The following is a 25,096-nucleotide window of genomic DNA, read 5'->3' as shown; positions in this document are numbered from 1 at the left end:
GTGGCCCCAAAAAAACAAAATGTGTGTGAATTGGCCCTGTCTCCGGTCCCAGGGCAGCATCGCTTCTAAGAAGCCTGCAGAAAGTTGGTGACATCAACAAGAGCCTTAGTCAGAGTCCAGTGGGGGAGCACCAGGCCGCAGAGTCCCTTGGAGCCGGAGCCCCGACCCCTCACAGGCCTACACACACCCCCTTACGCTCCCTCATGGGACTCTGGCCCTTCTCCAAGCTCTCCCCTACCCCACTTGCACAGATGGCGGCAGAGCCTGTTCTCTCTTGCCGGCTCGGCCCACACTGGCGCAGTCCGGGGACTGTATCTGCTCTAGGTCACGCTGCTCGCTGCTGGCGGGCACTTGGCCTCGCGGCTCCTCCAGCTGCCCCGGCGCCCGGCCACAGGCTCATCCCCAACAGCACCACGCACAGACGGGAGACCGTGGCCCCAGCCTGAAGTCCGGGACAGGCCTCCCGCAGGCCCCGGGGGTCGAGGAGGCCCCGGGAGGCCCCGAGAGGCGAATGCAGTGATGTGTGCAGTGGCCCCAGGGACTGGCCCCGTGCAGGGGAGACGCCGCCCAGCCCGGTGCGCACAGCAGGAGTCAGGAGGAGGAGCACCTCTCACGGATGCCTTTGCCCGTTTCAGGAGCTGAACCGTCTGCGCAAGGCCGCCCTGGCCTTCGGCTTCCTGGACCTGCTGAAGGGGGTGGCGGACATGCTGGAGCGGGAGTGCACGCTGCTGCCCGACACGGCGCACCCCGACGCCGCCTTCCAGCTCACCCACGCGGCCCAGCAGCTCAAGCTGGCCAGCAGCGGCTCCGCCGACCACGTGCGCTACGACCACAACATCACCCCGCTGCACACGGACTTCTCGGGGAGCAGCGCGGAGAGGATGTGACGCGCCTGGAGCCAGCCTGCCGCGGGGCACCCGGTGAAGACGACAGGGCGACGGCCTTCCCTGCAGTCACCACCGCGAACCCAGGGTGACTGCGGCTATCTGAGGAGGGGAGCGAGGCCACGGGCTCTGGCTTTCTGGGACCTCAAGTTCTCACGCCCCAAGTGCTCCTGTGACAGGCCTGAAGGATCCGGCTGGTAGCACGGAGCCCCACAGCCTGCCCCCAGGCCCCCCCAGCAGTCTTCCCCTCCGCCGCAGGCATCTGCACGCTCTGCTTCCTGGAACGAGCGGCGCCACCTGGGGCCGGCCCAGCACGGGCCCAGAGCGGCCTGGGGACTCGGGCAGAGACTCGGTGGCGACCCTGAGGTGCTTTCAGTATGTTGTGCAAGAGAAACTCAGAAACATCCATTTATGTCATAAATGATTCGTGTTTCTCCTTTTTTAAAAAATAAAAACAAAGTATTTGATTTTCTGCGGATAATTTTCTCTGGGGAACCGGTGGCTCCTCTGGCCACCCTCTGACCGGCTGCTGCCCCAGCTGACCACACCACAGACATCGCCGTCCCCAGCCCCGTGTGGCTTCCAGCCGTCCCCAGCTCCTGAGCCAACTGTGGGACGGCTGTGGGTTTCACTGGGTTCCACAGTTCTCTCTCTGGGTTCCCCATTTCCTGATTTTTTTTTTCCCTTAAGGAAGTGCCGGGGCAACAGCTCTAAGTCACACCCAGCCGTGCCCAGGGGCTGCTCCCGCCTCCACACAGCTCTGCAACCCTCGGGCGGCTTCATCCCACAGACCCGGCCTCCACTTCTTACACTGAACAGCAGGGAAGGCAGGTACCTTGCACTCCGCTGGCCAGCGTAAGGCCCCCAGCCCCCCAAGGATCAGGAGTGACCCCTGAACACAGAGCCAGGAGTAATTCCTGAGCACTGCCGGGTGTAGCCAAAAAAAGGGTGGGGGGGCCGGAGCGATAGCACAGCCGGTAGGGCGTTTGCTTTGCACGCGGCCGACCCGGGTTCGATCCCCGGCATCCCATATGGTCCCCTGAGCACCGCCAGGAGTAATCCCTGAGTGTAAAGCCAGGAGTAACCCCTGAGCATCGCTGGGTTGTGACCCCCCGCCCAAAAAAAAAAAAAAAGGATGGGGGAGCGGGATGCCTAATGGCTATGCAATATTCTGTCTACACGACAAACCTTAGTAAACAGGACCAGTTGTTAGGATTTTGATTGGAAATATTTAATAGAAATGCAGTATCTTTTGCTTCCTCAGACAGCAGTGAATGGTTATTTAACAATCACAACGAATGTGAGATTCTGCCACAGATGCAGCGTAATTTACTGCAAAGCTGATCTGCCCAATTACAGCTGAGTGAACATGAGATGTTACTACAAACAAGTGTTGACAGAAGTTACAGACATGCAAAATATCCTTCAGTGCAGTGAACGAGCACCCGAAAAATAAGTCAGTCTACACTAATCAGAAGTGTTTAGGTCAAACCGAATTCCCATCTCAAAGAAGCTCAGAGAACCCGTTTCACTCACGGAGTCTCCTTTCCCCCGGGACGTGCTATAATGTCTTTATTTTATACACATCTTCTAACACTTTACTTAGTTTACCTGGAATGTATTAAAGGAAATTTAAAAGGAAGGCCAAGTTTCAAAATGGTTAGATTCTCTTCAGTGCCCCTAGGTGGGTTCCCTGCCAGGACCCTTGGCTGGGCGATGGCTTTGGCCTTGGCCTTGCTGTCTGCACTGCCCTGCAGAGATGGAGACAAGCCAAGCAGCCCTGGATTCCAGTCAGACACACAGTGCCAGCACTAGCTGGGACAGGTACCCAGGAGGGGGGCTCTCTCGGTTTCCTAAACAGTATCACGTGCTGACTAGTGAGAGGACGCTGCTGTGACGCCAGGGATGAGTGGTCCTGCACCCCCGGCCCTGCCTGTCTCTCTGAGATGCCTTCGGTGCCAGAAGATGTCCCAGAGAACGCGTCTTCCCTAGTCCACTCAGGTTCCACTAAGTACTTCCACTTTCAAAACATTAATCCCACGGCATTTACCAAATAACCAGGTCAGTACAGAACATTGCAGGGCCTGTCTGAGTCACTCGCGACCTCCGATAAAGTAATATATTTTATTTTTTTTCTCCCACAAACAAAAGCTGGAAGGAACAAACCTCAATTGTCAGACTAGCCTGTACCTAGCAGGGTAAGGATCTGGGCAGAGCGCACTGCCTCACGGCGTGGCTGGGCTGGGCCTTCTGCCGCCGCGTCTGTCGCTAATGAACATGAAGAACGAAGGTGCCATCAGCTATAAGGACTCCGTGGCATGCAGGGACTACGCTAAGGTAATACCGTAAATTCAGGAATGTTCCCGAGGCAAAAGGAAGACAGCCTCACTGAACGTTAAAAAAACTTACATCAGTACAAGAAGGTAAACCGTAAGAATTACAGATTAGGCTCAAACTGGCAAAAAGTCATCTGGCGCTGTCTCATTAGCGGATCTTTTTCTTTTTGGGCCCATACCGCCGCCTGCGTTGTTTGTGAAGGTGACGGAAATTTATGTACAGCCCTGAAAGAAGAAAGAAGGGTGGTTAGAAATGAGACTCTCGGTTCAGAACCAGACCCGCCTGGGGCCACGACGGTCTCGGGCCTGTCTGCCCGGCCACTGCCCGGCTTACAGCAGTCGGGGGTCCAGTGGGAACAGCTCGTTGACACTGCCTTCCCAGGGGGCTCACGATCAAACTTTCTCCCGTATTTCACTAGTAGACAGCAGTGGAGTCATAATAAAGTGAGCACCACCGAAAGTGCTTGTATCTCATAGTTTTGCTTTTTTGTTGAATCACTGTGAGACAGACCCTTACAGACGTCTCATACTATTCATAACAAGCAATACAGGATAAATTACCTAGCATCTGCCTATGGGGCAGGCTTGAGTGGTGGTGGGAAACTTCAAAATAATGGCGGTAGGACTGGTGTTGACATACTGAATGTAATCAACTACTGTGAACAACTTCAGGAAAATAAAATTTTAAGGTTTCAAAAAATAAACACCGTGGTTTAGTAAATAAATAAATAAATAAAATATTTTTGTTAAGGACCTGAAATTTCTTAATCCTCTAACACTCCCCTCTGGGAAGTGACATCCAGCCCAACGAAATCTGTTAGAGCCAATACTTACCTAGAAATAACATTATAAGATAAATCTGGAGGAAGAGGGAAAATCTGACTCTGATTCTCAGCGGGTAGGGCAACGTGAAGCTGAACCTCCCAGACTCGTTGAACAGCGGGATGGACTGGATCACGGCGACAGCTAGAAGCAGAGGGGACAGCCACGTGAGGCGACAGCCGTCCGCGCCTGCAGCGTCAGCTCAGGGCTGCTGAGGGGACATCCAGGGCTGTCTCCCCCCTCCTCCCTCCAAAGGACGCCCGTCTCTTCTCTGCCCTGGCCACTTCTCCTAAGAAACACAGGTGCTAACAGGATGCGTGAGCAACGGTCCACGGAGGGCCCCGGGTCAAGGCTCCTGCCCCCGGGAATGGCGGAAGCAATCATGACCAGACTCCCCAGTCAGGTGCTCATCGGGCTGAAGGAGCCGCATCCCTGGGACCTGATCACACCAGTAAGATGCCACAGATCCGTGTGCAGCACGCCTGCCCCCACTGCCCAGTCTCAGATTTTCTAAGTTACCTCCCCAGAACCACCTGGGCCACTAGAATCATTATGAGGGGAGGAAAAATCTTTTTTCCAAAACCTGCTGGAAAGCCCAACAGCCACTTCTTGGACTAAGGTTGGCAGAATCAGATGAAAGATCTGGCCCAGACTCAGCTGGGCTTTGCAATCAAGCTGTAAGAGCACGTGTTTCCGGGACCAGAGCAACAGCACAGTGGGGAGGGCACCTGCCTTGCAAGGGGCTTTCCCAGGCTTGATCCCCAGCACCTGAACCCCACCAGGAAAGACCCTGAGTGCAGAGCCAGGAGTTATCCCTAAGCCAAGTGCTCCTTCAAGTACCTTCTGCCAAACACCCCAAAGGGTATAAGGGAATCCACACTGTGTACCGGAGCCACGTCAGCACCTTCCAGTCCATGTCCACACAGGCCAGCATGTAGAAGGGGTACCTGCGGGAGAGTCAGGGCAGAAGCCACTGCAGGCGCTGCACGCCCCACCGCACCCGAGTTAGGAGCCACTGTCCCCTCGGTCACAGGGGCTCCTTCATGCCAGAGTAACTAGGACCTGAAACTCTGTACAGGCTTCTATTACAGTCCTCTCCAAATTTTAAAAGAACTTTGACCTTTCAGAGCAGAGCCAGAGTGCAGAGGGCAGGGCACTTGCTTTGCCGTCGAACCGGGTTCCCTCCTCGGGATCACAGAAGGCCCCACACCCCGCCAGGAGTGAGCCCTGAGCACTGCTGATATGGCCCAAACAAAGGAAAAAGAAAAATGCATATGAACTTCCTCTAACGGAAGACTAAACCTCTCCGAGGCAGTTCAGCATATGAACTAGATGCTCAGAAGTTTTCTAGCCTTTATTCTGATCTACATTCCAACTGGGTAAGAATGACACTTGATCTCTGAAAATAAAACATCAGGGAATCAGCTATCAAAAATAAACTACCAAAAGTAAGTACACAGGGGCTGGAGAGACAGTCTGGCGGTCAAGGCACTTCTGCTGAAGTTGTGGCCGTAACAATGATTCATCTCCTGGCACCACAGACAGTTGGTCCCTGTGACATCCCTCCAGAAAAAAAAAATATTCAAGTATACAAAAGATTGCCATAAGACATTAAGAGGTGGCATAAGAAATGTGTTTCTTCTCAATTTATGTTAATTACTAAAAATATAGTGAAACTGATTTATATGCTGTACACCAAGAACTTCTATGTCATAACATAAATAAAAGCCAGGGGCTTTTAGTAGGTAGGGTGTTGCCTTGCCTGCCACCAATCCAGGTAAAACCCCTGTACCATATATGGTCCTCCAGCACTGCCAGATGTGGTCAAAAAAAAAAAAAAAAGCTTACGTTGACTCCGTTTCAGTCTATGTATTTTCATTTGTTAATAATTGTGCCAATATTACTGTTGTACATATGCGTGCTGTTAGCATCAGGCCCACTACTTTGGATCTATTATTTTCTAGATGATCCTTCAACTGACAAATGAGAATGAAACAACAAGAGCTGACGGATCAGCAATCCTGTATTAGAAAATCAGCATTTATCCTTCCTCCTGGAAGACAGGCTGAACTAGTTCGACCCAACTTCCGTTACTCCATCAACCCATGTTGCTTCTGCCCTGTCCAGAATTTGCTTCTGCCCTGTCCAGAATTTGGGGCTGGAGCGATAGCACAGCGGGTAGGGCATTTGCCTTGCACGCGGCCGACCCAAGTTCGATTCCCAGCATCCCATATGGTCCCCTGAGCACCGCCGGGAGTAATTCCTGAGTGCAGAGCCAGGAGCAACCCCTGTGCATCGCCGGGTGTGACCCAAAAAGCAGAACTTTGGGTCCAACAGGACCACACCATCTGGCAGGTGGGAGACAGGCTTCTCTTTCTGGGTTGTCCTTGGTGCTCCCCAGGGAGTGGCTGCCATAGTGGAGACCAGGACAGGCGCCCTTCCTCCCGCCTGCAGGGCGGACGCGTGGCTAAAACTCTTATCCTGAACCAAGCAGGCCTTCCACAGGCTGCCGCAGTGACCCCCTCCAGAAAGGGGACCGCATCCCAGCCCGAGCCCGGCACTTCCACCCACCTGAAAATTTCAATGGCGCTCCATGTGTAAAACACAAAGAAAACGACAGCTTTGCTCTGCATTTCGTCCATGCTGCCAATGATGAAAAACAAAATGAAGTTTCTTCCAAGAAGCTATTAGAAGGACCAGAGAGAGAGAGAGAGAGAGAGAGAGAGAAACTTTAAATACACACAAAAATGACAGAGATGTATGACCTGAAAACTAACCTAAGTTCTAGATCAATGGGAAAAGATTAGCTCAAGTGGTTTCAGCATCTACTCCAGTTTGAGAACAAGTTCAAGTGCCCAAACTGGTCTTTCTCGATAGACAAGAACATCTGTACGCAGAGATGCCAGACACCATAACAAGTCCATCTCTCAAAATACAGTTTAAAGAATACAACCAAATGACACATGACAAGTGACAACCCAACCAAACAGGTATTACCAGTGTGGTGCGTGCATACATGCATGTGTGCACACGCACACACACACACACACGTGGACTCCCTCATACCATCTACTGTGAGCTACTCCTCTGCTTACAGAGGCCGGAGAGACAGCAGAGTGGGGAGGGCGCTTGCCTTGCATGCAGCTGACCTGGGTTCCATCCCCAGCACCCATATGGTCCCCCCAACCCACTAAGACTGATTCCTTAGTGCAGAGCCAGAAGCAAGCCTGGACATCCCTGGGTGTGGCAAAAAAAAAAAAAAAAAAATGTGCTGCTTACGCAAGTATTCCTAAACAGTCTAGTTCATTTCGCCCAGTTGTAAGCACTCAGAAATCACGCTGCACACACTATTTTGTAACTTGCTCAGCTCCTCACATCAGCCGTGACAGGCGCGGCCCTGCGCTGACTCGCCTGACACGGACGCTCCTCCTGCCCCAGAAACGCCGTCTGAGGGCCGGTGAACTAGCCCTCGTGTGCAAACACTAGTATTATCCATATCACTGGTCACTCACTACCCCTTTTAAAATAAAATAGTTATAAAAAAAGGAAACAAAATAGCCTCTTTACAAGGACAGAAACCACAGAAATAACATAGCTCTTGCAAGTAGTCCCCCTTGCCCATGGCAAAAAGCAGGAAAATCCATAAAAATGTAATCCAGAAGAGAACAGGCAACAATGAACTGGGGCCTGAATCCCAGCAGGTGGTAGGACTTTCGTTTTGAGCCATACTCGGCAGTGCTCAGGGCTTACTCCTGGCTCTGTGCTCAAGATTCACTCCTGGTAGGCTGGAGGGAACCATATGGAGTACCGGGGATCGCACTGGGGTCTGCTACATGTAAGGTAAGAGCCCGCCCCGCTGTGCGGTGACTCCGGCCCCAGTAGGTAGTACTGAAGGGCATGTAACCGCAGAGCTAGGGAGGAGGACGCAAGACTTTATCCCTGACAGCAACCTAAATGTGCAGGGAGAGAAAACCCCACGCAAATCATAAAAGCCTATTTACACACCTACGGTCCAGCTGGACTGGACTGTATGAGGCATCTGCCCTGAAATTGGAAGCAGAGGACAGCCGGCAAGGTCTGTGCTTTACCACTGAGCCCCAGCCCCGTCTGATGATCAAATCTGAAAACCCCTAGCAAGCAGCTACAAACAGTAAGATGAGCCAAGTCAACTTTTGGGAAAGTCTACGTGAGTCTGACTTTCCAACTTGTTCGGGCAGGACAATGCTACTCTGGACCAGTAGGTATTTCTCTTGGGTGAGACACACGACACGTGACACAGCTACGAAATAAGCCTGAACCCGTTCATTCCCACCACGAGCTGCACGTCAAGACCTGGATGAGAGCGGGTAGCAGGGGCGAGCTGGTGACCCCGATGGCAGCATTGATGGGTTCCACGAGTGACAGCATCTGGCAGAAGTACATCATGTCAGCGACACTGTGGAACGTGTCATAGAAGGACTCTAGGGGACAAACACATAAAGAGCAAGTCAGAGGGCAAATACCAATAATGGTTTCTCAAGCTGTGTAACTGCCGAAATAGCAGAGCGGGGGAGGGTGCTTGCCCTGCAACCAGCCGACCTGGGTTTGAGTCCAGCGCCCCAGAGGGTCCCCCAGCACCCCCCAGAGTCATTCCCGAGCACAGAGCCAGAAATAGGCTCTGACCACTAAAAAAAAAAAAAAATTGAAAGTTTAGTCTCCAAAAAGGTTCATACCGCTTCTGGTCTTGTGTGACTTTAGACGATGGTATCAACTGTTGTAGTTATGAACGCACGGCCAACGAGGGAAGGACAGCGTTCTGAGGTGTGCCCTGGCGTTACCACTGAGCCGTGCGGGCAGGGAACATTTCTTTAACCCTTTCAGAGCCTGCTGCCACCCCTGGAATATTCACTGAATATCCAATTTTCTCGTTTCACAAGGCCATGGGGATCAGAACATACGGTGGAAAGGCAAGAGTGCTACACAAGTCACACAAGACTGAAGGTCATTCGTTGTCTGCTTAGGGGCCACACCCAGGTGGCAGTGCTCAGGGATGGGGCTGGAGCAATAGCATAGAGAGTAGGGCGTTTGCCTTGCACACGGCCGACCCAGGTTCGATCCCCAGCATGCCATATGGTCCCCTGAGCACCGCCAGGATTAATTCCTGAGTGCAAAGCTAGGAGTAACCCTTGTGCATCACCAGGTGTGACCCAAAAAGGGGAAAAAAAGGGATAACTCCTGCTGGGTTTGTGGAAGCATCTGACCTGGATGATGGAACCCAGGTCGGTGACATGCAAGGCAAGTGCTCACCCCCTGCGGGAGCTCTCTGGCCCCCAGAAGCAGACACTGTCACTGAGACAGCAAGTATGCTGATGAAAAAGGGACAAAGGACCCTTGCACTGTTGTACTTGCCTTTTCCAAAGATCAAGTACCGCACGGTCATGTTGACGAACATCCAGGAGTAGCCCAGGAACTGCACAAGGTTATACATGAACAAGTATCCTTTCCTCAGGTTTGCCATGGCTGGAAAGCAAAGCAAGGCAGAGCGATGTGACAAGCAGCGCTCCCAGCAGAGCGAGGGCGAGCGGGACAAGCCCGTCCCTCTCTCCCGCCTGGCGCCCGCAGCACCAGCCCCGGGCTCAGGTTCCATAAAAGACACCTTCGTGAGTAGAACGGGTAAGAGCGGGTGCCCAGGGCTGTCTGCAGACAGCTCTCTCTCCCGCCAGACTTGAAGGGAAGATATGTGAACGACAAATCCAGAAAAAAAAAAAAAAAAAAAACAAGGAAAACAGGCCCGGGGCTGGGAAGACAGTTCAAGGGTCAGGCACGTGCCCGGCACACTGCCAATTCCCATTTGACCCCCTGCTACTGCAAAGAGTGACCCCTGAGCACAGAGCCAAGAGTAAGGCCTGCGCCATCAGATGTGACTCAAAACCAAAAGAATAAAAATAACAATTTCCTCTCACAAAGAAAGACAACCTGAGAAGGCATTAAAAAGAAAGAAAACAAGAGCAATAGTCCAGTCCCTTGCTTGCACACAACCAACCTGGGTTCGACGCTGAGCACTCCAGAGGGTCCCCAAGCCCTCCAGGAGTGATCCCTGAGTGCAGAGCCAGGAGTAAGCCCTGTGCATAGCCAGGTGTGTCCCCCCTCAAAAATACTGGTATCACCACAAATCACAACACCCCTGAGCACTTACTGTTCATCAGGGAAGAACAAAAATAGAACTTTTTTTTTTTTAAGGCAGAGTAGACTGTATCAGTGACACTTAGGGTCTACTCCCAGCTCCCTGCTAGGGGGGTCACTTGACACTTGATCTCTGAAAATAAAGTATCAGGGAATCAACTATGAAAAATAAACTTGGGAGCACGTGGTCCTCAGGAGCGAACCTGGGCTTCCTCCAGGCAAAACACTGGAAAATAAATTTGTTACTTGGGCCCTGGAATGGGATCTGTCCGAGGCTGCTGTCAACAGGATGACGCCAAATACTCTGCGTCTTTAGTCAAGACACACTCGTGCGCAGTGTGAAGGGAGAAGGACAGCCGGACCTGTGGGACGCCCCAGTAGTCGGCCACACGGCCGCGTCCGCCAGGTGTCTGTAGGTGGCAGATGGCGGAGAGGCACAGGCCTGCCCCGCGGCATCGCAGCCGGGGTGAAGCAAGAAGCAGGAGTGGGCGCTGCTCGCAGGCCTAGAGGTGATGGAGCAACGGGCAGGGGGACTTTCCGGCCCCCAGACAAGGGGACAGCCCAGGAGACGTGGTCGTGACGGTCCCCCGAGGCCTGGACACGCCGTCCCGCTCGTCACCTCACTCCACAACACTAACGCCCCTGTCTCGCCCTCACCCACAGCCGCCCCGGGCCACGCCGCAGAGCCCACTTACACTCAGGGGAGCCCTCCCGTTCCAGCCGCAGTCTGTTCAGGCGCTCTTCTTCCTGGGATTCGGACAGAGGGTTCCCAAGAATACAAGTTAGAGTCCTCGGAGGCTGAACGGGCACACACAGGTCACTGACGCTCAGAATCACCTCCTCTGACAGTGCTCATGATTCACTTGGGGGGGGGAATGCCTTCTCCCGTGACACCAAATAAGCCCACATCCTCTGCTCTGGGCCTCGCGGACACTACAGGACGCCCTGCCAACACTCCAGAACGAAGGCAACTGACTGACAAGCTACTGAGATGGGGTCTCGGAACCTGCGAGGGAGAAACACTCCCAGAGGCTTGTCATGGTTGAAAACAGCGAAACAGAAATTTGAGGCAGAAAACAGACTGCTACTTTGCTGTGCAAGAGTTCTAGATCTTGGGGAGGCGGGAGCGACAGTACAGCAGGTAGGGCATCTGCCTTGCACGCAGCCAACCCAGATTCAATCCACAGCATCCCACATGGTTCCCCGAGTACCACCAAGAGAGATCTCTGAGCACAGTCAGGAGTAAGCCCTGAGCACCACTGGGTGTGGCTCTCCCCACAAAAATGAAAACTTTCCCAGTCAAAATCTGTTTCCAGTGTAGCACAAGCCCACAGTCAGTGTGCAGAGATGGAGACGCCGTGAAGTGTTCCTGGGTGACTCAGCTCCCAGAGCCTGAGCACCCAGCACTCCTGACTCAGGCGTCAGCCTGCCGGGCGCCCACTGCAGGCCCCAACAGAAGGAGCAGGGGTCTCTGGAGAGCAGCCCACTCAGGGGCTAAGGCAGGGCTGACGGTGAGATCTGCCCCAAGGGCATCCCCAGGACTGGGGGAGGGGGAGGCTGACACGGGGCGGCCTACAGAGGCAGAACTCAAGGAAACACTTTAAAAACCCATGCCACCCAATGAAGCGTCACGTCAAAGCACATGGGCCAACGGGAATAGCCACCAACGGTCACAACTGGAACAATCTGGACCACCCAGTTAAGCCACGGAGCACTGGATTCAACGGCCCACTGGCTCCAGCTACGATAAACAAAGGGCATTAAGTGAGGGACTGGGAGCTCAGAGGCCAATCTCGCACGCGGAGAAGTCATTCCCTTACTAACCAAGTCTGCGTCCACTCCGCATGCCCACGGCAAGCAGGACTCTGAGCATGGACTGTGCAGCGACTCTCTGCCAGCGAGAGCGGGAGGGGGCAGGGAGACCATCACAGGGCCAGAACACAGGCCTGGCACGCAGGAAACCCGGAGTCTGACTCCCGTGTGTCACCCCCCCCAAGCCCTAAGAGATGTCCCTGAGAACCAAGGCACAAGCTCTCCGAGGGAGCCAGGCCTCGGGGTCTTTACATGAACTTGTAACTTGGTGGCTGGCTGGGGGTGCTGCTTTTGGACCATGCCTGGTGGTGCCTGGGGCCACCCACCACCCGCAGTGCCTGCACCCCAGCCCTGTGAGGTCTCTCCCTGGCCCACTCTGAGCTGGACCCACTCAAGCAACACACGGGCTGCTCGAGATCCCGGTCTGGGACCAGGGTCCTTCCTGACCTTGGCTCTGAGCTCCGACTCGGCGTCGGATTCATCCAGCCAGCGGTCGAAGTCGGGCGCCAAGAACAGCGGGCGCTTCTCCTGCTTGGTGAGCCTCTCCCACCACTGGCTGGCCTTCTTCTGCACGGTGATGTTCACCTGCCTCTGCGTCACCTTGTAGGCCGGCTAGGAGAGAGAGAGATGGTCAACGAATGCGGTCCCCGGCACCAGCACCTGCCCGAGCCCGTGTGGCCTCCAGCACAGCTGAGCGGCCCGTCTGGGTCTGTCCCCACCTTCCCCGCTCCTCGGCGGCCTGGTGCGGAGGGACACCCAGACGGAGGGTGGCCGGGGTGGAGCATCCCAGCTCTCCAACAGCAACGCCAGACGCCCCCTGCCTGGGTACCGGGAGGCTGATGCCTCATCCGAGCACCGTCTCAAGTGCACGTTCATTCATCGCACTTCCCTCCCGGGGAGCCAGCTGCAGTCGGGGCTCCGTCCCGGCAGGACCTCTTCAACGAGAGGCCAGGCTGGAGCGGATGCGGCTTGTCCCTAGAGGTGACTCCCCGACCTGTCCTCTCCACATGCAAAGCAGGCGTGCACTGCATGTACTGCCTCTGGGGTGGAGGTCACCCAGCAGAAGGCGCCCACAGCCCCGGGACTGAAGCTGGACACCTCCATCTGGTGACCGCTCCCCCCGCCTGTGTGGGAGCCGTCCCCAGCTCTGAGAAAAGGGGACGTTCTAAATTGTACTTGACGCTCGTCTGCCTCGGCCCTGCCTGATTCCTCCTGGTTCCCACTGCCCCGGGGCCATGCCCCGGGTCTGGTCAGATGTCCCTCCACATCGAGCGCCACAGGGCCACGCCCGTCATCACTAGAAACCAGGAGAAACCAGGGACTCTCGACGGCTCAAGACCGCTGAGTCTAGTCCTCTGACGCAGAGGAAATGGGGATCCAGGCGATGAAGCCCCTCAGGATCCAAGAACTACAGCCCGCTCTGGGTGTTCGCTCTGCTTCTTGTCACTGCTGCGCCTTGCACTGATGCCAGGCGCTGCTCCTCGGGCAAAGGAAGAGAGAAAGGGAAGGACCCACCTGGGGCTTCACGGGGTCCAAGAAGTCCAGGTGAAACTCATAGACGTTGTCGCCCTTGGCGCCATGGCCCTGAGCTGTGAGGAGAGAGAAGCGGGGGTCTGTGAGTCCCGGCAGAGCAAGGCCCCTCGAGAGTGAGCAGGTGCAAGTCTTCCAGAACAATCCTGCCAAAATTCTCAACAGACCTGCACAGCCACTAGGAAAGTGAAGTCCAAACTAAGAGTTTCCCTCTTACAGATCCTCATTTGCATTTTTTAATCCTCATTTTAATTTTAGGGTGGTTTTTTGTTTTTAGGTGCCAGGAATCAAACCAGGGCCTCCTACATGCAAGGCATGCGAACGCCCTGCGAACTTCTGAGTCACACGCCAGCCCTCACCACAGAGCCTTCCGACGCTCAGCTCCAGTACATTTAACCTCCCAGCGTGGCCTTGATGATACCGCAGACAGAGAAGGCCGGAAAGGTCAAGAGAAAGCAAAGCCACAGGCATCAGATAACTCCAACCGCCACATTTACTTTGGCTCCAGGTCTAGGTCTGAGGAAACCTATCTGGGGATGCGTTATCTTGAAGCCAGCTAGGGAAGTTTCAGGGCGCATGAAAATGCCAGATGACGTGGGAGTTCAGTTCTGTAGTTCGACACCTCCCGGCAGGGCATGTTGGTCGCGGAGGCATGAAGTTTCTCTGTGTTGCAACTCTCACAGGACGAGAGAAGAGAAATCCATGTTTCTCAGCCACACCGAGAAATGTGGCCACACCACCTTGACACGGGCCCCCACTCACCTTCCCAAAGCGAGCCCCAGCCGAGATGCACCCCCGGCCTCTCGCCCCACCTGCCTCCTCCGCCACGACTTGCCCAATACTAGCTACAGGCGGCGACTGGCTGTGCCCGGACTCAGAAAGACAATCCCACGAGCCCCAGCGGCACCTGACTCCCGAGCACTGACTCCCACGAGTGTGGGCTGCCACCATCGCTGCTCATCACGGAGAGTGGATGCAAAACCCCGCTGATCACGTGAAGGGGAACCTTCCCCTCCCCCGGTCCCAGCCAAGGAACTGGAACAAAGCAGGGGGACCCCAGCCCCTGCTAGGGACCCCGCTGGACGCAGGAGGAAGGGACGAGGGAGGCGCAGACGCAAAGACTGAGTGATCGCACTGCAAAGGTATCATGCTAAGGAGACCCAGAAGGATGAATATTTCTGGGTTTTCTTTTTTTCTTTTTTTTTTTTTTTGCTTTTTGTCACACCTGGCGATGCACAGGGGTTACTCCTGGCTCTGCACTCAGGAATTACCCCTGGCAGTGCTCAGGGAACCATATGGGATGCTGGGATTCGAACCCGGGTCGGCCACGTGCAAGGCAAACGCCCTCCCCGCTGTGCTATTGCTCCAGCCCCAACAAACTAAACATTTCTAAAGAAAGAAAGAAAGAAAAGCCCACTCGTAAGTGCGCAGACACTGACCTCTGAAATGCAGGGCGTTCTCCTCGACACTGATGGCAGGGTTCTGGAAGAGAGCAAGGCCGTCAGAAGGGCGTTTCCAAGACGACAGCCACACCAGACTCCTCTCCTCAGGCCACCCGCCCACCATCCAACAGACCTGGTGCACCCTGCCCACCCCCGCACTGGGCTTCCCAGCCCCCCTCGCCACCTCTCAGAGAGAGGTGACACCTGGGGCTTCTGCCAAGGGGCCTGGGACCCGAGGCCAGCATCTGCCAACCTCGGCTCCACCGGCATCAAGGGCTGGAAACCTCTGCCCCACAACACCCGCATGGACAGAGCCTCAAGGCCCCACCCGCCCGCCCGGAGCATGGCACGGGCACGGGGAGCTCCGGATCATGCTACGGGCAAACAGCTTGCTCAGAGCCTGCCCCAGTGCCGGAGAAAGATGATCTTGGGGAACTGTTGAGTCACTTCCTGTGAAAAGTCATCAACTAGTATCGAGCGGCAGATGCTCAGAATCAACCAAGAAGTAAAAAGCTGGAGGTGCTGCGAGACTGCGCAGAGTGGGGTCCCCACTCGGCTGAAACGGGAAACAGCCCTGCGGCTTCTCGGAAGGGCCCGAAGATTAGGCATCCTGGCTTGGGCTGAGGCGGCCCCCGGACACTGACACATCATGAAGACAATGTGGGGCCTATTGGGGATGCCTGTGAGCACTGCCTGGCTGTGTCTGACCTCGAGCACAAACGCCCTTCAACACAAGCACCCAGGCAGAGCTGTCCTGCCGAGGGCCCCGGGGACCTGAGAGAAGGGAAGCCACACACACTTCAGTCTGCTCTCAAAGATTATAAAAGTTCCCTCTGTTCATGGCATCTTAAAGCAAATCTCCATAAACCTTAGCTGCATAGAGAAAGCTCTTAGGTTACAATATAGTTGGTATAGAAAGTAATAATAGGAGAAAACTGAAAAACTTGGGGCCAGATAGATAGTACAGGGGTAGGGCTCTTGTCCTGAATGTGCCTGTCCTGTGTTTGGTCCCTGGAACCCCATACAGCGCCCAGCCTCTGCCAGGAATGATCCCTGAACACTATGTGAGCCTCCCTGCACCCCTCCCCCCAAAAGTAAAGTAGTTTTTCTTAAAGAAAAGCTCATTTCTGGGGGCTGGAGCGATAGCCCAACGGGGAGGGCGTTTGCCTTGCACACGGCCAACCCGGGTTCGATTCCCAGCATCCCATATGGTCCCCTGAGCACTGCCAGGAGAGATTCCTGAGTGCAGAGCCAGGAGTAACCCCTGAGCATCGCTGGGTGTGACCCAAAAAGCAAAAAAAAAAAAAAAAAAAAGCTCATTTGTTTGTAAATTAAACATTTCTCAATAGCCCACATTTCAGCAAAAAGATATAGGGGCCAGAGAGAGAGTACAGGGATAGTGACGACTGGCCCTGCATGTGGCCTACCCAGGATTGACCCCCAGCTCGGACTGTGGTCTCCTGAGCACTGCTGGGTCACTCCTGAGTACAGAGCCAGAATAGTCTCGAGCACTGCTGGGTGTGGCCCATTCCCCTAAACAAAAATAGTATAAGAAAAGAGAAAAAAAATACAAAATTCTGGGGATTGTTGAAATAATTAGTAGAAGAACAGCTGCAAGGTTTTGAAAAAGACAAAACTGACAGATTGTTAATAATGATCAAGTCACAAATCATATCAGTAATGAAAGAGACGTATAGTAGACGCTAGTAAACATTAAAACTAAGCATATTAGATTTGTCAAATAAGTGAATACATTCTTGGATAAAATGTTTCTTATCAGAGAGCTGAAAAGCAACCAAATAGTGCAATAACTAACAATTAAATTGACATCGGAGTCCGAAATCTTACCAAAAGGGAATTTTAAGGTCCAAATTGCTTCACCCCAATTTTGACTGAACATTTAAAGAAATGTTTAAAGAAATAATTCCGGCTTTCCCAGGTATGTTCCTGTATGGCAAGTCCCCCTAAAAGGTGGTAGCGTGGGGTCCAAGCAATAGTACAGTGGGGAGGGAAGAAGGTCGGAAAATGATTTCTCGTTGGATTCCTTTTTTTTTTTTAATATTTTTGTCATATATTCTTTCACCATGGGAAAGGCTAGCTGAGAGGACAACTGCAAGAGTATCATGCTAAGTGAAATGAGTCAGAAAGAGAGGGACAGACATAGAAGGACTGCACTCATTTGTGGAGTATAGAATAACATCACATGAGGTTGACACCCAAGGACAGTAGATACAACGGCCAGGAGAAATGCCCCGTAGCTGGAAGCCTGCTTCATGAGCGGAGGGGAAAAGGCAGATGGAATAGAGAAGGGATCACTAAGAAAATGATGGCTGGAGGAATCAGTCGGGATGGGAGATGTGTGCCAAAAGTAGATAATGGACCAAACATGATGACCTCTCAGTGTCTGTGTTGCAAGCCATAATGCCCAAAAGTAGAGAGAGAGTATGGGGAATATTGTCTGCCACAGAGGCAGGGGGAGGGTGGGGAAGGGGGGGTATACCCAGGATATTGGTGGTGGGGAATGTGCACTGGTGGAGGGATGGGTGTTTGATCATTGTGAGATTGTAACCCAAACATGAAAGCTTGTAACTACCTCATGGTGATTCAATAAAATTAAAAAGAGAAAAAGAGTACAACTGCACGCGGAGCCCCAAGAGACCCTTAGGTGGATCACCGAACATGCAGGAGGGTAAAGGTGCCCCCTCGAAACAACATCTAGTTTTAACATGACTCTTCTCACCCCAACATTTTATTTTGAAATTGTTAATAATCCACTAAAACGCTGTGTGTGTGTGGGGGGGGGGAATCCAAATGAATACTCACAAATCTTTCATCAATTGATTATATTCAGTCCTACCTCCTTTTTCATGTTTTTTTTTTCTTTTTGGATCACACCCGGCAGTGCACAGGGGTTACTCCTGGCTGTATACTCAGGAATTACTCCTGGCGGTGCTCAGGGGACCATATGGGATGCTGGGAATCGAACCCGGGTTGGCCGCGTGCAAGGCAAACGCCCTACCCGCTGTGCTATTGCTCCAGCCCCTCGTATGTATTTTTTTGCTGTGGTTTATTTCAGTGACTTGCAGGCATAATGACATTTCACTCCAAAATATTTCAGCAGGCTTCTTCTATAAATAACAACATTCTCCTAGATAATTAGCCCAGCTTTTTCATGTCTAAGAACAGTAACTGTATCATCTAATAAGCACACTGTATTCCAACAGCTGTCCGATAAATGGTTTCAGTTATCTTTCAGTTATCGGGATGTGAGAAACCACTTCAAAACTTGGTAGTTTTGGGGAAAATAGTCCAACAGCCCAGGCCTTGCCTTGCCCATGGCAAGCAGGGCTCCATCCCAGCACAGATGATCCCAAACCCCATCAGGAGTGGCCCCTACACTCAGGGCCAGGAGTGAAAGCCCTGAACACTGCCAGGCTTGGGGAAAAAAAAAAAAACTTGGTGATCTAGGTATGGCCCAAAACAGTCAAGAAAAAGCAAGTGTGGTGTTTTCAAACACTCAGCAGAAGAGCACTTGCTCTGCACACCTCGGTCTCCTGGCCCCAGCCCCAGCCCGCGCACACCCCACGCCTCAGTGAGTTGACTCCCCAGTTGCAGGGACCAAGCATGTACAGTGTGAAACAAATATGCAACTTTTTTTTTTTTTTTTTTTTTTTTTGCTTTTTGGGTCACACCCGGCGATGCACAGGGGTCACTCCTGGCTCTGCACTCAGGAATTACTCCTGGCGGTGCTCAGAGGACCATATGGGATGCTGGGAATCGAACCCGGGTCTGCCGCGTGCAAGGCAAACGCCCTACCCGCTGTGCTATCACTCCAGCCCCAAATATGCAACTTTTGGACTGGCCCTCAACTGGGCAAATTTGCTGTCCCTGTCGCCAGATGACACGGGCTGGGCTATCATACAGGAACAAAACATCCAAGACGGGTGCTCACGTGGCCGCAGGCTCATGCTGGTCGTCACCTGAAGCTCGGACAGGCTCTACCATGGCCTCTCCGCAGGGCTGAGGGTCCCACTGCCAAGTTCAGAGTCTGGGCTTCCGGCAGGAATGCTTCAAGGGCAAGTGGCCCGAGACAGAGAAAGCAGAAGCTGGCGGGGCTCTCCACAGAGGCAGTCCTGGAACTGGCCAGTGGCCACCGTGTCACTCTGCAGCACTCTATTCATTAAGCTGGCACTCGGCCGGGCCAGATTCAAATGATGAGGCAACCAGGGCTGGAGCCACCATGCAGCGGGCAGGGCACTGGCCTCGCACACGGACGACCTGGGTTCAATCCCTGGCACCCTCAAGCCCCGCCAGGAGTGATCCCCAAGCACAACCAGGAGTAAGCTCTGAGCACTGGTTTGTTTTCTGGCCGACAAAACAAAACAAACAAAGGATGAGGCAATAAATTCCAGTTCTGGACGGAATTCTTAAGCAGTGCTCTTTGAACCACTGTTCAGAGACAAAATAAAAATTTTAAATCCAGGGGCCAGAGAGTACAGCGGGGAAGGCACTTGCTGTGCAAGAGAATAACCAGGGTTCAATCCCTGAGCCCAGCCAGGAGACAGCCCTGAGCGCACAGCCACGAATAAGCCTTGTAAGGAATTTCTGAGGAAGAAAACCAGCAGCCTGCAACATCTGGGACTGGCTGGATCTCACAACTGTGGCAAGCTGTTCTGACACCCGCAGTCCGGGCACTCTGTTCTCCTAACTGAACAGAAAGTCTCAAATGCAATTCCAACTGAAGTTACTCAGAAATCCTCTTGAAATGTGGAAGAAAAAAAAAAAAGATGTCTGTAATTTTTTCTCAGTACAGGAAACTGCCATTCACAAAATACCAATTCCAGTAACTGTCCCCCACTACCTGAGAGCACCTGAAATAAAAATCCTCACTACTCCTGCCCTCATCCAATACTTTCTGACATGCTCTGGGACGGCCCAAAACTCTCCAGAGTCTACATTCTCCTTCACTGAAGTAAACAATAAAAGTGTGAAACAAAGGGTCAGACTGATAGTCCAGCAGGCAAGGCACTTGCCTTGCACCCCCAGGATTGATCCCTGGCCTCTCATAAGGTCCTCAGAGCCCTGCCAGGAGTAATCCCTTAGCATCGCTGGGTCAAGCCCAAGGGGGGAGTGCAGGGAGCATTTTTTTTTTAATTAAAAACTCACATTGACAAAGAAGCTGTGAGACATTTATAGTATGTCTCTATAAGCAGCAGGGGGCAGTAGAGAGCTATCCACCAACCTAGCACTCAACTTCATGCCAGTCAGGCGTAGATGGTCCAGAGTTCTCATTGCACAAGAACATCAAGTGCCGCGTGTCGAGCCAGAATCACTGGCTTCACAGTGATTCACACTCCCTATACAAAACTGCACTTTTCTTGGGGGGTGGGGCTTGAGTCACACCCAGCTGAGCTCAGGGGGTTACTCCTGGCTCTGTGCTCAGGAATTAAGTCCTGACGGTGCTCAGGGGATCATATAGGGTAACAGGGATGGGATCCAGGTTGGCCGCGCACAAGGCAAGCACCCTCCCCTCTGAACTGTCTCCCCAAGTTCATTCGTGTGCTGGTCTCTCGCTCCTCTCCTGGCAACGAGACTTATTCAGCTCCCCAACTGCAGGCCCGCTCCCAATCCCTGAGGATGACATTTAACCTACAGTGACCTTTCCGGGACTCTCCCCCAGTCCCCAAGGCCCATACCCTATCTCGGGGTTCTGACACCTTACGGAGACAGGCACAGCAGGGGTCAGGGCCCGGCCTGCTGCAGGAGTGAAACCCCAACCGCTGCCCAGAAGGTAGGTCCCGGGGTCAGGCTGAGGCTGGGGACACCACAAAGTCGGACAATCTGACAGTCCTCAATGGCTTTCTTGTTCTGGAAAGTTCTCCCAACCTCAAGTTTGACCAGAATATTTAATGTCATTTCTAAACAAGAGAGAGAACAAATTCCTTTTCCTTCAACACTGATCTCCAGTTCTACTAATAACTCACGCACAACACAGTGTGTGTGTAGGCACACAACAATGAGCTGCCTTCAAGACAGCTTTGCCGAGGACTGGAGCGCAGCACAGCGGGTGGGGCATTTGCCTAAGCACTCGGCTGATCTGGGTTCAATTCCCACCATCCCATATGGTCCTCCAGTAATTACTGAGTACCGAGCCAGGAGTAACCCCTGAGCATTGTCAGATGTGACCCCAAAAAAACTCCCAAAAATAACCCAAGATAGCTTTGCCCTGAGAAGGCCAGACTGAGTCACCTTCGTAAATCTCACAGGTGGTGGATTCCTTTTACCAGCAGCATTACCATGTTACTTTTACTGGGAGGGAGGGTCGATTTTTGTTTGAGGGCAACATCCAGCAGTGATCTTGGCTTACTCCTGGGCTCTGTGCTCAGAGATCACTCCTGCAGGATGCGGATCATGCGGGGTGCCAGGGATTGCACCCAGGCTGGCCTCCTCACAGGCCAGCACCCTACTGGCTGTACTTATCTCTGAGGCCAAATGAACATGTTACTTCTTGACTAAAACTGAAGGAAAGCCTCAGAATTACAGATAGGAAATTTTTTTTTTTTTTTTTGCTTTTTGGGTCACACCTGGCAATGCACAGGTGTTACTCCTGGCTCTGCACACAGGAATCACCCCTGGCGGTGCTCAGAAGACCATATGGGATGCTGGGAATCGAACCCGGGTCGGCCGCATGCAAGGCAAACGCCTTACCCGCTGTGCTATCGCTCCAGCCCCCAGGAAATTTTTTTTTAAGAACCTAAATTGAAAAACTTACCATTAAAAAAATGGAACTCTCGGGGCTGGAGCGATAGAACAATGAGCTGCCTTTAAGACAGCTTTGCCAAGGATTGGAGCATAGCACAGCAGGTAGGGCTTTTGCCTTGCACTCGGCCAACCCAGGTTCGAATCCCAGCATCCCATCTGGTCCCCAGAGCCCCACCAGGAATGACCCCTGAGTGCAGAGCCAGGAATAAGTCTTATGCACTGCAACTAAGGCCCTTCCTTTAAAAAAAATTGCATTTTTCTCCAACTTTAGATTTACTTCAATTGAAATATTTCTAATGTATCCTCATTTTAATAAATCAAGTATGATTAGAACATGTGCTTAAATTTCTTATCTAAGAAATCTTGCAAGAAAATCTTTTTCATTTATGTAACTATTTTTTCACAAACGCTCCAGTCCCCCCCCTAAAAAAAGCACCTTTTCTGTTAAAAACTTCCAAAAATCTATTGCAGATTACTTTTTCTATTTTACACGAGGCATCTGGCGAGGGCCGGGCCTGGGTATAATTGATTTTAATGCTCAAGTGCTTAAAGAGACTGTCCTAGCAAATATTCCATGCTTTTCTTATTAAGGGTGACTTCTCTGTAACTTGAGACTCTGATCGCCACCTGCAAAGATTCTTATGCCTTTTCCTTTTTTTTATTAAAAGTCCCTGCAGAGATGAGCACGCCCCACACGTGTTCCTTCCCGGACGCAAAGGTGCACTTGAGGCTGTTCAACTCCCTGACGGACGCGGGGGACGCGGGGGTACAGTCCGCCGGCTCGGAGACTCCGGCCAGGGCCGTGCTGGGTTTTTACCAGGGTTTCTCTCCGTTTCTATCTTTCAGCGGTGGCCTACCTTCCCGAAGATGACAGTATTCTCCCAACAAACTTAAGTCCACGTTCTGGGAGCACCTGCCCTGTGCAAGAGAATCTAATATACTCATGGGGCGCAAACACGATCCCCGACTCGGGCCGGGGCAGAGTGGGGGCTGCAGGAATATCCCAGACAGCGGACTCGGTCTCCTCTCCCGGGAAGGCAGGGGCAGGGCACGGGGGCTCGGGGGTCCCGGCCCCCAGGGCCGGTCCGCGGGGCAGGGGGCGCGCTCCGTGCCCCGGGACTACGGGGTTTCCAGCCCGGCCAGGCGGGGAGGTGGGTGTGGCCCCGAGAAGGGGCCGGGGGGAGTCGGGGGCCCGGCCGGGGACCCCCGGGCCGGCGCCTGGCGTCCAGCGGCCGGGAGCCCCCGCACGGGCCGGCCACGCTGCGGCGGAACCACGGGCCCGGCCCACGGCCCGACGGCGCCCGGGCCCCGGGGCCTGCGGGAGACGCGCGCCGGGCGCGGGGTCCCGGGTGCGGGTCCGAGGTCCCGGTCATACCTGCACATCGCTCAGCTCCACGCGCAGGTACAGCTCGCGGTGGCGCTGCGCCCAGTACACGTGCGGCGTCAGCACCGGCTTCTCCATGGCCAGGCGGCCCAGCGGGCGAGGCTCGGACGCGGCGACTGGCGGCCCGGAGCTCAGCGCAGGCCGCAACCCCCGCGCCCCGCGCGCCCGCAGCCCCGAGATGCTGCACGCCGGCCGCGCGCCTGCGCAGTGGCGCGGGGCGGGGGCGGACGCGCGTGTGGCGTCACCGCGCTGACGTCATCGGCCCGGGCCCTGCCCTCCGCGCGGCCCCCGTCCGCCGTCCTTGCTTCCAGGGGCTGCCAAGTGCAAAGCGCTGGAGTGTGCGGGTGTAGCCGTACCCCTCCGGGTCGGTCCCGTCTAGCTGCTTTCCGCCTGGGCTGCAGTGCTGAACTCTGCAGCTGCAGCTGCACGGTGAAACCCCACGCGTCTGTCACAGGGTGCCAAGGAATCACAGACACGTTGGGCTAGTGACGGTTACAGCGGTGGCGGTGTGGGAATAGAAGAGATAGAAAGGTCACACGGGAATCACAGCCCCCTGGGGCCTTTGAGTCCTTGCAATGCGGCTGCTTAGGCTGAGAAACAGTGTCTGCTTTTCGTGGGAACAATGTTTCCATCTCTTTGTGTTAAGTATCACATAGCGCGGCAGGACTAGTTGCGATCCAGTCCGACTGTGCAGGAAACCCGTCACTTAAAATAGGAAACCCAAGGCCGGAGAGATAATACAGCAGGGAGAGTGTTTGCCTTGCAAGTGGCCAACCTGGGTTCCGTCCTCGTTTGGTGTCCCCCAAGCATCGCCAAGCATGAACCCTGAGCACCACTGGGGGTAGCCCACCACCAAAAAAAAAATAAGAGAAGGGGAACCCAAGTGAAAAACACAAGTAATCTGTCTAAACTACTATTCTGAGATTAGGTCTGGAAAGCTATGTTGCTCTAACCACCAAACGAGGCAAATATGGACCTTGACCAGGGGTGTGGCTTATTGATCAAGCTGTACCTGTTTCACATGAGACCTGGGGTCCCATACCTTACCCTGTACACACAAGAGCATAAATACAAAATTTCTCACTTTTTCTACCGCTCATTTATTTAGAAAAGCACAGAAATTCAGAGATGAAGAAAAAACGATGTCTGCACTCAGCAAACGTTTGACTCACAGGGTGAATTTTATAAAATGGGATGTTTGAGGGCTGGAGCCATAGCACAGGGGGCAGGATGTTTGCCTTGCACGAGGCTGACCCGGATTTGATTTCCAGCATCCCATATGGTCCCCCGAGCACTACCAGGAGTAATTCCTGAGGGCATGAGCCAGAAGTAAACCCTGTGCAACGCTCTGTGTGACCCAAAAAGAAGGAAAAAATGGGATTTTTTTTCTTTTGGTGGTGGCTGTACTGAGCTCACAGAGGGATGGTAAGCTGGACGCTCCATAGTGTGAACCAGGAGGGGACATTTGAGAGCGGGGCTGTGAAATCCGAAACTCCACAAAGCAAGAGCAGAGGAGGGGCAGTGGAAAGAGGCAGGAGGAGGCCAAAGGTGAAGAGATGTGGAAAGTCCTGGCGGCTGAGGATTTGGGCCACGACAGAGAGGTCACCCCGAGCAGGAACAGCAGTTTCGGGAGTGGATTAGGAAAGGTCTTTGCAAAGTCTGTGGGTGTTTGTATAAAATCCCAGGAACACGGAGCCAAGGAAGTGAGCTGAAAGGGAGGTTGGGAAAACCAAATAGGTGCTGCAAAGGAGGACCTGGCAGCAGGGAACTGTTGGGCCTATGCAAAGCAGTCAGGGGTGTTGCAATCGGCCAGGTGTGAGATAAAGAACAGTCACCTTGACAGTCTTGAAAGTTCTCTTTGGCTTTGGATCCACACCCCATAATGCTCAGGGCTTAGCCCTGGATCTATGCTCAGAGATCACTCCTGGCAGTGCCCAGGGGACCATATGGAGTGCCAGGGAT

The 25,096-nt window shown here is 53.5% G+C and overlaps 2 protein-coding genes across 3 annotated transcripts in view; one reads left to right on the top strand and one right to left on the bottom strand.

Moving 5' to 3' along the window:
- Positions 1–1,351, top strand: part of INTS14 (integrator complex subunit 14) — a 32,920-nt gene extending 31,569 nt beyond the window's left edge. For both annotated transcript variants that reach the window (XM_055125272.1, XM_055125273.1), the window contains exon 12: positions 636–1,351. In XM_055125272.1, the coding sequence (XP_054981247.1) occupies positions 636–887 (252 nt within the window). In that variant the 3' untranslated portion in view covers positions 888–1,351. The remainder of the gene's footprint in view (positions 1–635) is intronic.
- A 1,643-nt stretch (positions 1,352–2,994) lies between these two features.
- Positions 2,995–23,343, bottom strand: HACD3 (3-hydroxyacyl-CoA dehydratase 3). Its single transcript, XM_055125274.1, has 11 exons — positions 23,126–23,343; positions 14,986–15,028; positions 13,532–13,605; positions 12,464–12,628; positions 10,900–10,951; positions 9,431–9,541; positions 8,375–8,502; positions 6,614–6,726; positions 4,883–4,989; positions 4,055–4,186; positions 2,995–3,445 (listed from the first exon to the last, which is right to left on the bottom strand). Exons 1-11 carry the CDS (start codon positions 23,210–23,212, stop codon positions 3,369–3,371), a joined length of 1,089 nt encoding a protein of 362 aa, XP_054981249.1. The 5' UTR covers positions 23,213–23,343; the 3' UTR covers positions 2,995–3,368.
- Positions 23,344–25,096: the final 1,753 nt, after the last annotated feature.

Source organism: Sorex araneus, chromosome 2 (assembly GCF_027595985.1).
Source record: "Sorex araneus isolate mSorAra2 chromosome 2, mSorAra2.pri, whole genome shotgun sequence".
NCBI classification, from domain to species: Eukaryota; Metazoa; Chordata; class Mammalia; order Eulipotyphla; family Soricidae; genus Sorex; species Sorex araneus.
The sequence above is the reverse complement of the archived record's forward strand: the minus strand, read 5'-3'. Positions and strand labels throughout refer to the sequence as shown.

Coding starts and splice junctions, on each gene's coding strand:
- HACD3 (XM_055125274.1), bottom strand. CDS start 23,212: ATGGAGAAGCCGGTGCTGACGCCGCACGTGTACTGGGCGCAGCGCCAC. Junction 13,606..14,985: donor GAACGCCCTGCATTTCAGAG/GTCAGTGTCTGC, acceptor CTCTCCTCACAG/CTCAGGGCCATGGCGCCAAG. Junction 3,446..4,054: donor TCTTATAATGTTATTTCTAG/GTAAGTATTGGC, acceptor TTCTTCTTTCAG/GGCTGTACATAAATTTCCGT.